Source organism: Athene noctua, chromosome 8, assembly GCF_965140245.1.
Source record: "Athene noctua chromosome 8, bAthNoc1.hap1.1, whole genome shotgun sequence".
NCBI classification, from domain to species: Eukaryota; Metazoa; Chordata; class Aves; order Strigiformes; family Strigidae; genus Athene; species Athene noctua.
In genome coordinates, this window is record NC_134044.1 from 19,519,502 (window position 1) to 19,533,795 (window position 14,294).

Below are 14,294 nucleotides of genomic sequence, written 5' to 3' on the forward strand. Positions count from 1 at the left end.
GCTGCTGTAGGGAAGCTGTGACAGCACAGAGTGGGGACACGCATGTCTGTTGTCTGATGCTGGTGTAAGCACTGTATGGAGCAGGATGAAGCCCCGTCTGCCTTTCCCCGGGGCTGCTGCGGATTGCCAGCAGGCTGGGGGAGGCTCAGCTGTGCCCCCTCCCCAGTGCTGTGCACACTGTGGTTATTCGCCTGCTGTAACGCCGGGGCCGCAGACGGTGCCTGATGCTGTGGGCTGACCGAGCCCCATCACCCCAGCTGGTGGCACCAACCCAGCACTCCCATTTGGATGCTTTTCTTCACCTCAGCTTGGCCTAGAAACAGTATCTCAGAGAAAAATCAAAGCTTGCGTTTTTTTTGTGGTTTTTTTTTTTTTTTTCTAGGGCTGGAGCGGCTGCAGTGCTTGCTGTGACGATGGGAATGAGAGCCCCGTGCACGCCGCAGGCTGCGTGGATGTGCCGTGGTGCGCGCTGTGCCTCCAGCGGCTCGCAGGGCTGGCGTCTGTCATGTTGGGGGGGTAATATATGGGTTAGCATCCTTCTTCTGCAGTCATAAATGACAGGGAAGGAGAGCAGCTGCACACTTTAGCTCTCCTCTCTCCCTGTTGCAGCACAAGGAGGGAAGCGGCATGCCGTGGGGCATCTCGCATGGGGAGAGGGAATGGCTCAGAGTGCTTTTGCAAGCACCCCAGGGACACGCAGAGTGCCTCTCTGCCGGATAATTGTGTTGGCTGAAGCGCAGGGCAAGCGGTTGGGAGGAGGGAGCGTGCCCCATGCTACCGTGTGCAGCAAAGGGCGTCTTCCACTGAGATTTTCCTCCTTTTGCTCCTGCCGTCACCTATGAAGCCCATGCCGAGGAACTGAAGCCGTAGCGGCGCGTGGGTCAGCTTAGAGGTGAGATCCAGCGGGGAGATGCTGCTCTGCCAGGCCTCCTCCCTCCGGTGCTGCCCCAAAATCACCTGCCAAGGACTGGGGACCGCTCCCCATGCTGGCGCTGCCTGCTCTTTCTGCCCCAGTGTGTGTCTGTGTGGCTGAGCTGGCTCCGGGTTCGGTGTGGCTGCGATGGTGGGTTTTGCGGTGCAGGGGAGGGGGGTGGCTCCCCTCTGCGTGTTCTATAAAAAGAGCCGTGGTAGCACAGCCCTATCTATAGCACAGCGAGGGAGCTGCCTGGGAGAGGCAGGGCAGCAATTAGTCCCAAATTTGATGGTTTTCTCCAGTCCCAGTTGGGATGCCGGGCTGGCAGAGGCTGCTGAGGGATTCCCAGCGCACCCCAAGCAGTGAGATCTCCCTGCCAGTAGACGTGTCCTGGCTTTGCTGGGATTTCCTGACCGTCTGCACCCTCCCCAAGGGGGTTTGTTGTCACACTTGTCACCCAAAGGCTGGGCTGTCCCCAAATCCCCTCCTTTTCCTGCTCTTTGGGGCTGGGATTTCACTGCAGCACATGGAGACTGACGAGGGCAGCTCCAGTGGGACCCCAGGGCATCTGGATTTGGGGTGGATGCTCAGTATCTGCCTGTGCTCAGTCCTCTTGCGGCGGTCCCAGGGCAGTTGAGAGCTTTTCTAGAGAAGCTGGTTGCGACACTTGTGGCCTATGTATTTGTAGCAGACAGTTTAGCCAGCTGATGGGGGCTTGTTTTTTGCCCCATGCTTTGTTTGTGGGGGACACAGGGGTGTGGCTGTGTGTCCCGGGCAGCCCAACCGGGTGTTTGTGGGTGCCAACAGCATCACCCTGGGGTCTCACCAGCACCCGACTTTGTCTGAATATCGGCACGCTGTGGGTGCAGAGCAACCCACAGTGGTGGGATCTGCTCTTGGCGGGTGCCTGTCACCCTCTGGGGCTGTTGGCCGTCCCCCGAGACCCCCAGCACCACCCACAAGAGCATCCCCCAGCCCTCCCCGGGGCGGCGGTACCAGGGAGTGTGTCTCTTTAATGAGGCTGGGCTTGGAGCAGCTCTGCTGCTGGCACAGGGAGTGAGGGATGGAGCGAGGGCGGTGAAGGAGCCAGTGCCAGAGAGGGAGCCTGCAGCAGGGAGAGGCGGGGAAGCACCGCTCATCCCCCCTGGGTACCGCAGCCCCCCAGCCTGAGGGGCAGGGAAACCCACCCCCAGGGCAGAGGGCTCTGCGGAGGGCAGGGACCCAGCGGGTGCTGAGCCGAGTCTGCAGCCCCTGTGTCATCCTCCTCCTCCTTCAGGTAAGGGCCAAGGTGGGGGGGAGTCTGGGACTGCCGTGGCCCAGGATCCTGCGGGTATCCTGTAATTTGTGGGTGCCCCAGGGTTGAACACCCACCGTCGGGGCAGCCCTGGATCACAGGAAGAGTGAGAGGTGGGAGATGAGGCAGCAGGGCCACAAAAGTGCTGAAATCACCATCTGGTGTGGACCTGACAGGGCTGGCTCTAACAACACTCTGGAACGCGCCCCAGAGTATCGGCAACCGGTCCCTGGCCCACACCACAAATGCCCCGCAGCTGGAGGAGCAGCAAGACCCTTCTGCAGGGCTGCCCTGCTGGGATGTGCCTGTGTCAGGGGAAATCTGTGGGGCTGGGACATTTTTTTGGGGGGTGCCTGTGTTAGAGTGTATTGAGGGCAAGTAACTCCTGTTCCCTGGCACAGGGATGGGGATTTTTGCAGAGGTTTTAGTGGCTCTGGGGAGGCAAAAGCAGCGGCGCTGGTCTGGATCCTGGATGCGGTGCGTGTGCTGGGACGTGTGTGCATGCATGCACACGTGTGTGTGTGTGTGTGTGCAGCAGACTGCTCTCTGTTTTGACTTCCCAGCACTTGAAGCAGTAGTGCCACACAGGGGATGGCACCGCAGGCTGGAGACTCGGGTGGGGGACAACCCTTCACCTGCTGGGGAAATCTCTTTCCCCTCCACTCCTCCTCTTTGGGCTCTCTGCACAGTGGCGTGGCCCATGGGTGCTGGGCAGCAGCACCGTCACCTCCTGCCTCCGTGGCCTTCTCCCTGCTCCAGGAGTGGGGATGGATCTTGCTCTCCTGCCCTCGTGCCCTGTCCCAAAGGAGCGATGCGGGGATGTCCCACAGGGCGGAGTCGAGGGAGGCAGGGGGTAAGGCAGGAGAGGCAGAGATGCCTCCTCTCTCCAGGCGCTGCCACAGAGGTTTGGGCTCCTCTCCTTCCATCCTTCTCTTGTACTGGCTTGTGCATCTGTCACCAGTGGAAATTTCCGCTGGGTTTGCTTGTGCTGGGGCTGGCCTCATCCTTCCCTGGGACCACGCTGCACTCCAGCGCGGGTGGCTGTTGATGCAGCAGGTGAAACTCTGACAACTTTGCAGGCAGCTAAGGAGTCTGCTGGGCTCAGGCGCCTGGCTTGCTGCAGCAGCCTTGCTAGAAAACTCAGCCTGCCCACGGCTAAGAAGAGAAATGTTAAATTATTCTGACCTAGAGAAGTTACCTCCTTCTTGCCTTCACTGAGGGCTTTTTGCCACCGGCATGGTGAGCTGCCCCCAGCCCTGCTCCTCCTGCAGCCCCCTCTGTATCAGGGATGCTGCTGGTTAAGCCAGCTCCTGCGGGCAGCATGTGGGAAAGGAGGAAGAGGAGAGGGCTGTGAAGGCACTGGTGACCATGCTGGGGATGGGGAGGCAGCCAGGGACCTGTTGGTGATGCCATGCTGGCACCTCAGAACAATTTGTTGCCCCAGGTGGAAGAGGACGAAGAGGCTGGGACGAGGACTGTTGGGTCTAGTTTTATTCATTACCACGGGGCTTAGAGCAGCCAGCACGAAGCGCGGCAGGGCCAGATGGGGCCTGTTTACTCTGCGAGTGTAAATGTAAAGAGAAGCAATAAAAGGCAGTCGGGACAGCTTCTCCAGTAAGTCCCCAGTAAACAAGCCAGCAGTGCCCTGGCCAATGGGCGGCACAGCAAATAGCAGGCAGGTTGCTGAGCATTAAGCTGGGTGCCTTGGGAACAAATGGAAGGGCTTTGGGGTGAAATCCATCTTTAATGGCTCAGTGTGGCTGGGCTGGGGGAGTCCTGGTCCCTGGAGCCCAGCTGGGTGATGTGGCCAGGGTAGGACCCAGCTGATGATGTTCCCAGTAGTGGCATGGCTGGTGTGGAGGAAAACTGGGCTGTGCAGGGGCCTTGTGTTGCCTTGTGTGCTGGGAGGGCACTCAGGGGCGCTCAGCAGCATGGACAGCATCCTGCACACAGGATTGGCGAAGGTGAGGGGTCGGTCGGGTGGCCAGGACCTGCCAGCATAATGCTGCAATACCATTTGAGCCAGTAAATAGCCCCCCTCCAACATAATGGACTTTTCCTGGGATGCAACCACGTTCCTAATGCACTTCTGCGCTTCTCAGGGGCTCCCTGCCTTGCACCTGCTGTGGGCACCTTGGTCCTGGCCTTGCCTCTGAGGATGTAGCCCTGCTCTGCTTTCAGGGATGCTCTGGGAGAGGCACCCTGTGATCACACACCGAGGGCACCCCAAGCCTCCTGTTACTGATGCTCGTACAAGCCGTTCCCAGGATGAAGGCCACCGGAGTGGGGGGACCAGATGTTTCACTTGTACCTGGCCTTGGCCTTGCCCAGGGCACACTGCATGCTTGAAGCACCAGCACACGGCGTGACATGGGGACCTTGCTGCTGTTGGGTCGCAGGCGCTTGGGGCGAGCAGGGGATACAGCGTGGAGGTGCAGACTCGCGTCTGGAGCGGGACCCACACACTGTCTATGGAGAGGCAGGGCTGATGCTAATCAGAATATTTTACATGAATATTTGATGGCACGAGGTGGGGTGATGTTAGAGAGATGCCTTGGCTCTGGGAAATCATTTGAGATGCTGCTCCTGAGTGGTTTTCCCAAGGGGAAGAGAGGTGTGGAGTAGGTCGGTGCCCTGGCTGAAAGGCATCCCCAGCTGCCTTTCTTCCCGCAGCTGCTGCCGAAGGGTGGGATGCTGGACATGTCCATCTCTGGGCAGAGCGTTACTCACCCGGAGGCAGACAGCATCGTCCCCTGAGCCAGGCTCCCCCCAGCAGTGCCTTCCCTTCTGTGCCACTCTTCAGTGCAGCGCTGACCTTGTGTTAATTATTAAACCCCCAGCAAACATTGCTTGTTTTGTCCTAGTTACACCGTGGGCTTCTCGCCCTTCTTTTTTTTAAAAAACCCCCTACAAATTACCCTGGTAACCTCTGTGGGTGGATGGAGATGGGAGCAGCAGATGCTCCTCTCCCAGCCAGTGCAGAAGATGGTCTGGGGAGGCTCTGGAGCCTCTGAGATACTGTGGGGTGGCTGAGATGGCCTGTGTGTGGCTGGCCATTATCCGTCCTGTCCAGGAGTCCCTGCTTGTCTGGCAGGGCTTGGGCCTTGCTTAACTACTGCTTCCCATGGGAGAAGACATTTTGCTGCCCAGCAACCAAGTTTACTTACCTGTGGGGCAGAAGAGCTCTCTGTGGGCTCTGTGGCTCCAGACCTGGTTTGTAGGTGGGCTGGGATCTGAGCAGAGAGCTAGGTCCAGGTCCATGTGTTTTGTGGATGCTGCAGAGCAGTGTCCCTGGAAGGGGGAGGGCTGGGGACCTGCTCCCTCTTTGCAGGCTGGACAGATGGAAGAAGCTTGCATGCACAAGCCCTTCCCAGCAGAACCCATCCCCAAGCATCCAGCAACTGCCCCCCCTCTGCCCGCAGCTGCCTGCTGAGGGACCATGCCGGGCCTGTACGCCCTCTCCTCCTGGGAGGCTCTGCCCCTGAAGAGCTCCAAGGTGAAGGCTTGTGCCAACGGGTACTCCCTGAGCATCACCGCTCACCTCGTGTACACCAACCCCCACGAGGAGCCTGTGGAAGGTAAGAGGAAGCTGTTGGGGCAGGCAGGGACCCGAGCTGCCTGCACGGCCCCCTAAAAGCACCCGTGCTGGGGAGAATCCCTGTCTCCAGCCCACCTGTGTCCCAGCCCCCAAACCTTGCTCAGTTTGGGGAGCAAAAGCAGACACCAGTGGTGGTGAGGGCACTGCTGACACACAGCGTCACCCTACGGGCAGGAGAAAAGTGTGACCAAGCAAAAACATTCCTATTGCTGAGGAAGAAGGAGATTTCATCCTCTCTGCCCTCCTCTGGGATAGTGAGGCTGTGGGTTGTTCCTGGGTGTTGCCCCACTCTTGCGCAGCTAAATCACTCTGTGAGCCAGAGAGGCTCTTAGCGGTGCTGCCACGGGCTATACCATGCCTCAGCCATGTCCGCGCCAGGATCTGCCCTGGGGCTCTCTCCTGCCTGCAGGCATCTTCATCTACCCGCTGGAGGAGTCGGAGGTGGTGGCTGGCTTCGAGGCAGCGGTGGGCAGCCGGCGGGTGACATTCCAGGTCCAGAACCGGCACCGGGCGCAGGACTGTTGCCTCCAGTGCAGCCCCAGCCCTGGCCGGCCACGCCGCTGTGCTGCTGGTGAGCGCCATGGCACAGGTGACCTGTTGCGTCCTCCTGGCTGCGAGGCTCAGAACAAGCAGGGATGAAGTGTGGGGGGACACAAGGAGCTAAGAGCCTCTGCCAGGCCACCCTTGGGGGTGCCTTAGGGGGTCTCTGGGGCTGGAGATCTCAGTCTCCCCCCTCTCTCCCAGGGCTTTGCCCATCCCTTTGCATGGCCCTCATTACATCTGCACTCTGTTGTCCTCTTTGAGAGTAATTAGGTCAATTAACACCCCTTCTCCCCAACTTCACACTCCCCACTGACCACCCCAACATCCCTGCCCTGCCCAGGCCACCTCGTCCTGGACGAAGATGTGGAGCGCTCCACCTTCATCATCGTCACAGGCACGCTGTGCCCGGCGGAGAGCCTGGCTGTCACCCTGAGCACGGCGCAGGAACTGGCCACGCTGCCAGACGGGGCCCTGCGCCTCCTCCTACCCCCCATCCTCACACCCCGCATCCCTGAGGTCCCCGAGAGCGAGCCGGCAAGCTTGTGTGACGACAGGTTGGCCCTATGGTGATTTTCATGGCTTCCTCAGTCTCCGCCATCCCGGGGGGGGATGCTGATGCTGGGTGAGTGGGGTGGGGAGCAGGAGCCATCACCACCTCTCCCCTCGCAGCCCCACCAGCTGTTTTGGGGGGCCAGGTGCCCGGAGCCAGCCTTCCTCCACAGTGCCTGTGGAGAGCATGGATGTCTTTCGGGGACAGCCCTGCAACCCTTTTCCTTATGAGTTTGCCTTCGAGCTGCTGGTGAAGGGCCCCTGTTTACTGGCAGGTAGGGGGGCGGCTTGTGCGGTGTTGGTGGGTTGAGCAAAACCTCCCCAAAATGTAGGCCATGTCCCCCCAGGATGGTGTCCCCCTGGTCCCTCCATGCTTCTAGGAAGATGCAAGCCCCCTTCCCCAGACATCCTCTGGTGCTACCTCCATACAAAGAAGCCCTTTCCCAATCCCACCCCCGGTGCTGGGACCCCCCCAAAGTCACCCCACGTGTGGCTTTGGGCAGCTCTGGGTCAGCAGCCTCTTTCCCCGGGAGACATAATGGATGGGGGAGAGGGTGGGCAAGGGGGGGGGATGCGGGTTGGTGGGGACACGCTCCTGGCCACCCGCCCAGTTAATCCCATTAGAGCTGGCAGGGAGCAGCCACCACTGTGGCACCAGGTCTGGCACAGGCGTGGAGCCTGGCGTGTGGGAGGCCAAGGCGGGGGGTGTGAGGGGCTGCCCTGCCGCCGCCTCCTCCTCCCCGCAGGGCTGGAGAGCCCATCCCATGCCCTGCGAGCCGACGCCGACCCCTGGGCCAGCTCTGCTGTCACCACCTGTGTCACCCTGGCTGAGCCCCATCGCTACGACAGGGACCTGGAGATCATCCTCTATCCCTGTGGTGAGAGGGGATGGCCCCCTTGGTGGGATCTGGGGGAGATGGGGCATCATCCCCAAAACATCCAGAACACCCTCCAGCCCCCTGTGGCACAGGGTGGTTCCAAACCCACCTTGTGCCCCCCAGAACCCCACCACCCTCACCTGGTGATGGAGGACGGCACCATGACGTACCCCGAGTACGAGGCCCATGTCCGGAGCCGCCGGGATTACACACGGATCGCCAGGAAGGACGGCAGCGGCGAGAGACAGGTGACAGGGCACGGCCACTGGTGTGGAGGAGGAAGAAGGGGGGAGGTGGTGGGGTGTGGGTGAGGAAGACCTTGGCTCAGGCCAGGGTGGTGCAAGAAAGCCCCTGCCCCGCCTGGCTCGCAGGTGGCTTTCGTGCAGAAGCGTTTCCACAAAGACATCTTCCCCAACCCCGTGTTGATGCTGAACTTCTGCCCGGCGGCGGAGGGTGTCCCTGGGGACCTGCAGAGTGTCACCCGCGAGGTCCTCTTCATCGTCGACTGCAGCAACACCATGAGTGGGCCGGACCTTGACAAGGTCAAGGTGAGGCACGGCTGCAGGGGCAGGGATGCTCCCTGGGTGGCCGATCCTTAGCAGCCCTCCCCGGTCCCTGCTGTCACCCCAGGAAGCTTTGCTGGTGGCCCTGAAGAGCCTTCCATCAGGGACGCTGCTCAACATCGCTGGCTTCAGCACCGAAGTCAAGCCGCTCTTCCCATCCAGCCGCCTCTGCAGCAACGTGAGTGCCACGGGCGAAGCCCCCCACCAGCCCCTCTCCATCCCCCCTCCCAGCTCCCTGGCGTGGGGTCGGGGCTGGCGAGTCAGGGGATCGCAGCGAGGCCGGCTCTCCGTGCGGGCAGGAGACACTGCGGCGCGCCTGCGAGCACGTCGCTGGGCTGGGGGCAGACACGGGCAGCACCAACCTGCTGGCAGCGCTGGGCTGGGCGCTGGCACAGCCCCTCCGCCACGGCTACCCCCGCCAGCTCTTCCTCTTCACCAACACGGCGGCAGGCAACGCGGGCAGGATCCTCCGGCTGGTGCGCAGGCAGGCCAGCACCGTCAGGTATGGCACCGGCACCGTGGTGGGGTCACGGTGCTCTTCATGACCCCTGAGCTGTTCCCACTGATTTCTCCTTTTGCAGCCCCAAACCTCACCTCTACCAGCCCCAAAGGTGTCCTTCACCCATCACATCCCCCAACCCCACCAGCTCGGCTTCCCTCAGGGTGTCCCCACCCAGCACACAGCCAGGGCAGCACCTCTGGCTATCAGACGCCCCTGCCCATCCCTGCTGCAGGGCTCGCCACTGGGCTGCCCAGCCCCTGGCACCGGCCCAGCCACGGCTTTTCATCACCTGGCTCTCTCCTGCAGGTGCTTCAGCTTCGGCATGGGCTCGCGGGTGTGCCGGCGGCTGCTGAAGGGCATGGCCAAGGTGAGCCGGGGCCGCGCTGAGTTCCTGAGCCCGACCGAGAGGCTGCAGCCCAAGGTAACACCCAGGCCAGGGCAGGGGGCCACTGGGGCCACCACGGTGTTTGACAACAGCTCCTTTCCCTGTCCCAGCTGATCAAGTCCCTGAAGAAGGCGATCGAGCCGGCCGTCAGCGACATCACCATCGACTGGTATGTCCCCGACAGCATGGAGGCTCTGCTCTCGCCCACTGAGCTCCCGGCCCTCTACCCCGGTGACCGCCTCGTCAGCTACTGTGTCCTCTACAGCATCGCCTGCTTCCGCGACAGGCGCCCACCGGTACAACCGGCGCTGCCCTGGCATGGGGAGGACGTTCCCAGTGCCACTGGCTTCTCCCTGTGCTGGGCGGCTGACAGCGGTACCCTCTCTCTGCCAGGGCCGGGAAGGGGCTTGCCGGGGCTCCCGGAGCTCAGCCTTCCCCTCCCAGGAGGAGGTGCTCAGTGCCAGGGAGAGCCATCAGCCACCCCGGAGTACCCAGGGATCTGGGGACGCCTCCCTGGAGTTCTCTGCCGGGGGCACAGAGGCGTCGGAGCGCAGTGAGTAGGGTCAGGGTTGGGGTGGGGGGCAGGCATGGGAGCTGTGGGCTGACAGGGTGTGTGCTTGCCGGGCAGGTACAGATCCTGTTTCAGGGGGAGACATCTGGAAACGGATTTACCAGCCCTCCTACATCCAGGAGCAGTACGTCCTGACACACTGCTCCGTCAGCACTGACCGCAGCCGGGGGCTGCTCTCCCGCAGCTCCACCAGCAGCGAGTCCACTGGCTCCCGAGATGTGGCCCCTGAGGGTGGCTCCTCAGCCCCTGGTGCCGATGCCACCTCCCAGCAGGGGCAGAAGAGCCTGTCCCTCTGTGAGTCCTCCACCAAATCTGCCCCACTGCCCTCCGCCCTGGCTGGCACCAAGGTAAGGATGCCGGTGGAGTGCAAGGGCTCACACATTGGGGGGTTGCTCCTGGCTAGCTAGGGTCTTGCTGCCCTGTTTTGCCCAGACATGTGGCCACTGGGCTCGGAACCGGAGTGCTGTAGCCTGGATTTTAGGCAAGGATCAGCTGTGGGTGCCAAAAGGAGGCTCCTGCAGTGATTTTGTCCTACTGGAGCAGGACAGCTGGGGACTAAGTAGCTGGTCCCTCAGCTCCCCGGGCCAGTGGTGAGCTGGGTGGCTAACAAATCCCCTAGCCAGCTCAGATCCTCATTGATGCTGCAGAAATCATGTGAAAAATAGCTGGACCGGCATCAGGTAACGAACCTGCCAAGCTGGAGAGGTGGGGGTGGGCTGGCTGAGCTCCGCCTGGCTCCTTCAGCCCTTGGCCAAAGCTGCCCGATGCTTCATTAGCAATGGGCCACGTCCCTGCTGCTTCATGTCTGGGTTTAAAACCCAGCCAGGTTATTGGGATGGGGAGAGGCAGCTCACCCCCCCCCCCCCCCCCCCCCCCCCCCCCCCCTGCTGACGATCGCCCCAAGGCCGGGTGAGGCCAGCTGTCACCCAGCTCCAGGACATGCTCCTTCCCGATGGCACGGGTTAGGTAACCTGCTCCCTCTGCACAACAGCACAGCTGGTGGCCTTTGCTGCTGAAATGTCAAGCGTAAGTGATTTCCCTGCAGTGTAAATGATCCCACTCCGGGCTCCCTGCTGCTGGGGTGAGAGGCGAGAGGCGATGTGGGTGCTGCTGCCCTGCTGTAGCTTTTAGGTGAAGCATCTCAGAGCAGACATCACTCTGTGCTGGGGACTGCATCCCACCATAGCCTGAACAACTGAGCTAAGCCCCCTCCGTGCCAAAAATCCCCGCCAACTCCTCCTGCCTCGGTGTCAGCTCAAGTCAGCCCCCTGGGATGTTTGCAAACTCCTGTCTCGGTGCCCTCAGTCCTTCCCACGTGTATTCGGAGCCTGGCGAGCATCACCCGCTGCCCCGGGAGGCTGCCGGGAGCCAGCCTGCAGAGCGATGGGGCTGGGCGTCAGCCAGCGGCTCCAGCCAACAGCCGGCCAGGACCGCAGGTGCCCCATCACAGCTTGGTGCAGTCTGGGCTCTGTGCCGGTGCCATCGCTGTCAGCCTCCCCCCCGCCGCAGGTGATGGTGGCCCTGAGCACGGAGGAGCTGGCACGGCGGAAGAAGGTACTGGCACGTGCCGCCCTGGCTGGCCGCAGCTTTTCCTCGCCGCACGGGGAGCTGGATGCCCACCGGCTCTGCCAGGCCCTGGAGAAGGTGTCACAGAAGAGGAACAAGTCCTTGGAGGGGCAGCTGGATGAGCTGGGACCCCGAACACGGCGTTTGCAGCCCAGTGCAGTGGAATCAAGTGTGTGCCGGCTCCGGGGGACGAGGGCGGCAGGGCTGGAGCCGGGTGCCCCTGCCTTGCTGAGCCCACATCTTGCCGTTGCCCAGATAACCTCCTCTCACCCACCCACCTGGACTGGGACATGCTGGTGGAGCCCTCCTACCTCTTCAGCGCCTCACCGGCACCCGAGCAGGGGGAGCCCAGTCTGGGCGATGCCAGCCTGCCCCTGCGCTGCCAGGTGGTGATCCACGCGCTGCGAGCCGGCAAGCCGGTGTCCTGGGAAGTGACAGCCTCGCTGGAGTCGCTGCTGCAGCCTCGGGAGGGGCCGGGCAGGGAGGACCCCCCATGGCGGGCGGGCAAGGCCGGGGACAAGCCGTTGCACTGCTTGGCAGCACGCTCTGTCATCCGGGACAACGAGAACACGGCGCAGCGGGAAGCCGAGCTGGAGCAGGGTGGGTGTCGGTGTGCCCCTCCCCAACCCCAGCGCAGACCCGGCATCCCCCCCACCTCTAACCGCCTCGCTCTGGGCAGGTTTTGCCCGCCGGTTTCGCCTGAAAGCTGTGCAAACCAGCAAAGCCTGCAACGTGCCTTCTCTCTACACCCGCCTGGTGCCTGTGGATGGTGCCACGCAGGCAGCCCTGTCTGCAGCCCCCGAGGTGTGGGGCACAGGTACGGCCGGGGGGGTCCTGGCATGCTGGGGAGGGGGCAGCGAGGGGACAGAGGGCTGAGGTAGCACTGTTCCTTGCAGCCGGCTCGGCCAGCCGGCCACGAGCCTCCACGGCAGGGAGCTGGAACCACAGGAGCTTCTCGGTGGGTCTGGGCCAGCAGCAGGATGCGGAGGAGCAGGATGAGGCCCCCGTTGCTGCAGGTACCAATCTGCACCCTTACATCGGCTTATAGTCCTCAAGGACCCTCAGCTCACAGCTGCGTGGGGCTCGTCCCAGCTGGAGCACTGTGGATGCCCAGGAAGAGGCATCTGCCCCACACTGTGGGGGAGATATGGGGGGCAGCGTAGCAGCCCCTGGCACCAGCTCTGAGCCATGAGGGTCCTGGGAGCCCAGGATCCATCAGGGCTTTGCTCTTTTGCAGAGCGAGACGAGACCCCGGGGTCTCCAGCCAGCGTCTCCTCCCCAACCTACGGCTGGGAAAAGCAGAACTGCTCAAACGGTGCGTCCAGGGTGGAGGGGGCCAAGGGCTGGATGGTGGGGGACAGGGCGTGCCCCCAGCACCCTGTTGCTGCCAGCTGAGAGCTGGAGCATCTGCTGTGCCCTCGCTGCCCAGAGCATGTGGGCTGAGCCGCCCTCACAGGTGCTGGGGAGTGGGACGCACCTCTGGGTGCATCATGGCCCCCGTCATGCTCAGCTCTTCCCCCACCCCTTGCAGGGCCTCCAACCAGCCCCTCCACCACCTCCATGGGCTCCCAGAAATCCACGGAGAGCATCGCTGGCTCCAGGTGAAGCTGCAGGGTGGGGGGATGCGAGGGCCCAAAATATGGCACATTGCAGGCAGAGGGGGACAGTGCCGCTTCTTGGGTGCTGCAGGTCCAATGGCATAAAGAGTGGGGTTTGGTGCTCCAGCCCCTTCCCTGCAGCAGGCTGGGGTCTGGCTGCCCTCCAGGAATTGCCCCCCCCACCCCATTAACTCGCCTGTTCACCCCACAGGTTTAGCCTGAGCAGGCGCAGGGGGCCCAGCCTGGCGCTGCGCCCGCAGTGCCTCAGCCCAGAAAGCGAGCGCCCCGGCAACCACGCCAGCCACGACTACCTCCCGCTGGTAAGGACCCTGTCCCCGTCCCACCCGGGGGGGCCGAGCAGGCACCGTCCCTGCTGGCTCACAGCTGAGCTGCCCAGGTGACGCCCGGCAGCACCAGCAGCAGGATCCAGCTGAGGCAAACCCGGCGGGTGCCTGCTCAGCCTTCAACGGCCCTGGGGGCCTTTGCTGACTCCTTTTTTTTGGGGGGGTGGGGGGTGGCTTAGACAATTCCTGCCCTCCAAGGACACTCCTGCTGCCCCCACCACTGAGGGCTGGGGGCCGCAGGTCTGTTCCCCTGCCTGCCCCCCCCGCCTCCAGTCGCCTGCCCCCCCCATTCCAGGTGCAGCTGCAGCAAGCCCAGGGGCCATTCCAGCTCACCGAGAGCTTCTCCGAAGTGGTGCAGATCCCCCTGGATCGCCTGCGCCGGGCCTCCCCCTACGCCTCCCACCGAGCCAGCCTCAGCCCCGTGTCCCCGGTGGCCAGGAGCAGCCCCGAGGCAGGGCCCGGCCGTGAGGAGGGCGAGGAGCCCCGCTCGCCCCCGTCCCGGAGCACTTGCTCCGAGGTGCCCAGTGCAGCCGTGTGGGCGCAGGCGGACAGCGGGCACGGCTCCGAGTCCGACACCGGCCCCCACTCGGCTGCCCCCTCCGAGGCTGGTATGAGCTGGCAGGACGTGGGGCCAGAGGACCTGGAGAGTGCCAGCTGGGCCACGGCAGTGGCCTTGGCGTGGCTGGAGCATCGCTGTGCCAGCTTCTTCGAGGAGTGGGAGCTGGTGGCAGCCAAGGCAGATGCGTGGCTGCAGGCGCAGCGGCTGCCCGAGGGGGTGGACGTGGGCTGCCTCAAAGGGGCAGCCAGGCACTTGTTCCTGCTGCTGCGTCACTGGGACGAGAACATCAAGCTGAACATGCTGTGCTACAACCCCAACAACGTCTGACGGCTGCCGGAGGGGCCAATAAAGACACCTGGCTCCATGCTGCCTGCACCGGTGTTTCTGTTATGGGTAGGGAGCTGTCGGCCCCGTTCAGGCCATGCTGGGGC

At 63.0% G+C, this 14,294-nt stretch overlaps 1 protein-coding gene across 1 annotated transcript; it reads left to right on the plus strand.

The window, feature by feature from the left end:
• Positions 1-858: 858 nt before the first annotated feature.
• VWA5B2 (von Willebrand factor A domain containing 5B2) lies at positions 859-14,190 on the plus strand. Its single transcript, XM_074912047.1, has 22 exons — positions 859-892; positions 5,630-5,785; positions 6,215-6,376; positions 6,689-6,914; positions 7,018-7,172; positions 7,644-7,775; positions 7,899-8,023; positions 8,147-8,323; positions 8,406-8,516; positions 8,638-8,840; positions 9,147-9,261; positions 9,336-9,521; positions 9,619-9,778; positions 9,854-10,143; positions 11,306-11,531; positions 11,618-11,962; positions 12,042-12,179; positions 12,259-12,378; positions 12,600-12,677; positions 12,894-12,963; positions 13,172-13,280; positions 13,600-14,190. Exons 2-22 carry the CDS (start codon positions 5,647-5,649, stop codon positions 14,188-14,190), a joined length of 3,858 nt encoding a protein of 1,285 aa, XP_074768148.1. The 5' UTR covers positions 859-892; positions 5,630-5,646.
• Positions 14,191-14,294: the final 104 nt, after the last annotated feature.

Excerpts from the sequence above, each read along its gene's own strand:
- VWA5B2 (XM_074912047.1), top strand. The coding sequence starts at position 5,647 with ATGCCGGGCCTGTACGCCCTCTCCTCCTGGGAGGCTCTGCCCCTGAAG. Across the intron at positions 7,173-7,643 it reads GGGCCCCTGTTTACTGGCAG|GGCTGGAGAGCCCATCCCAT; the intron begins GTAGGGGGGCGG and ends TCCTCCCCGCAG. Across the intron at positions 8,841-9,146 it reads AGGCAGGCCAGCACCGTCAG|GTGCTTCAGCTTCGGCATGG; the intron begins GTATGGCACCGG and ends TCTCTCCTGCAG.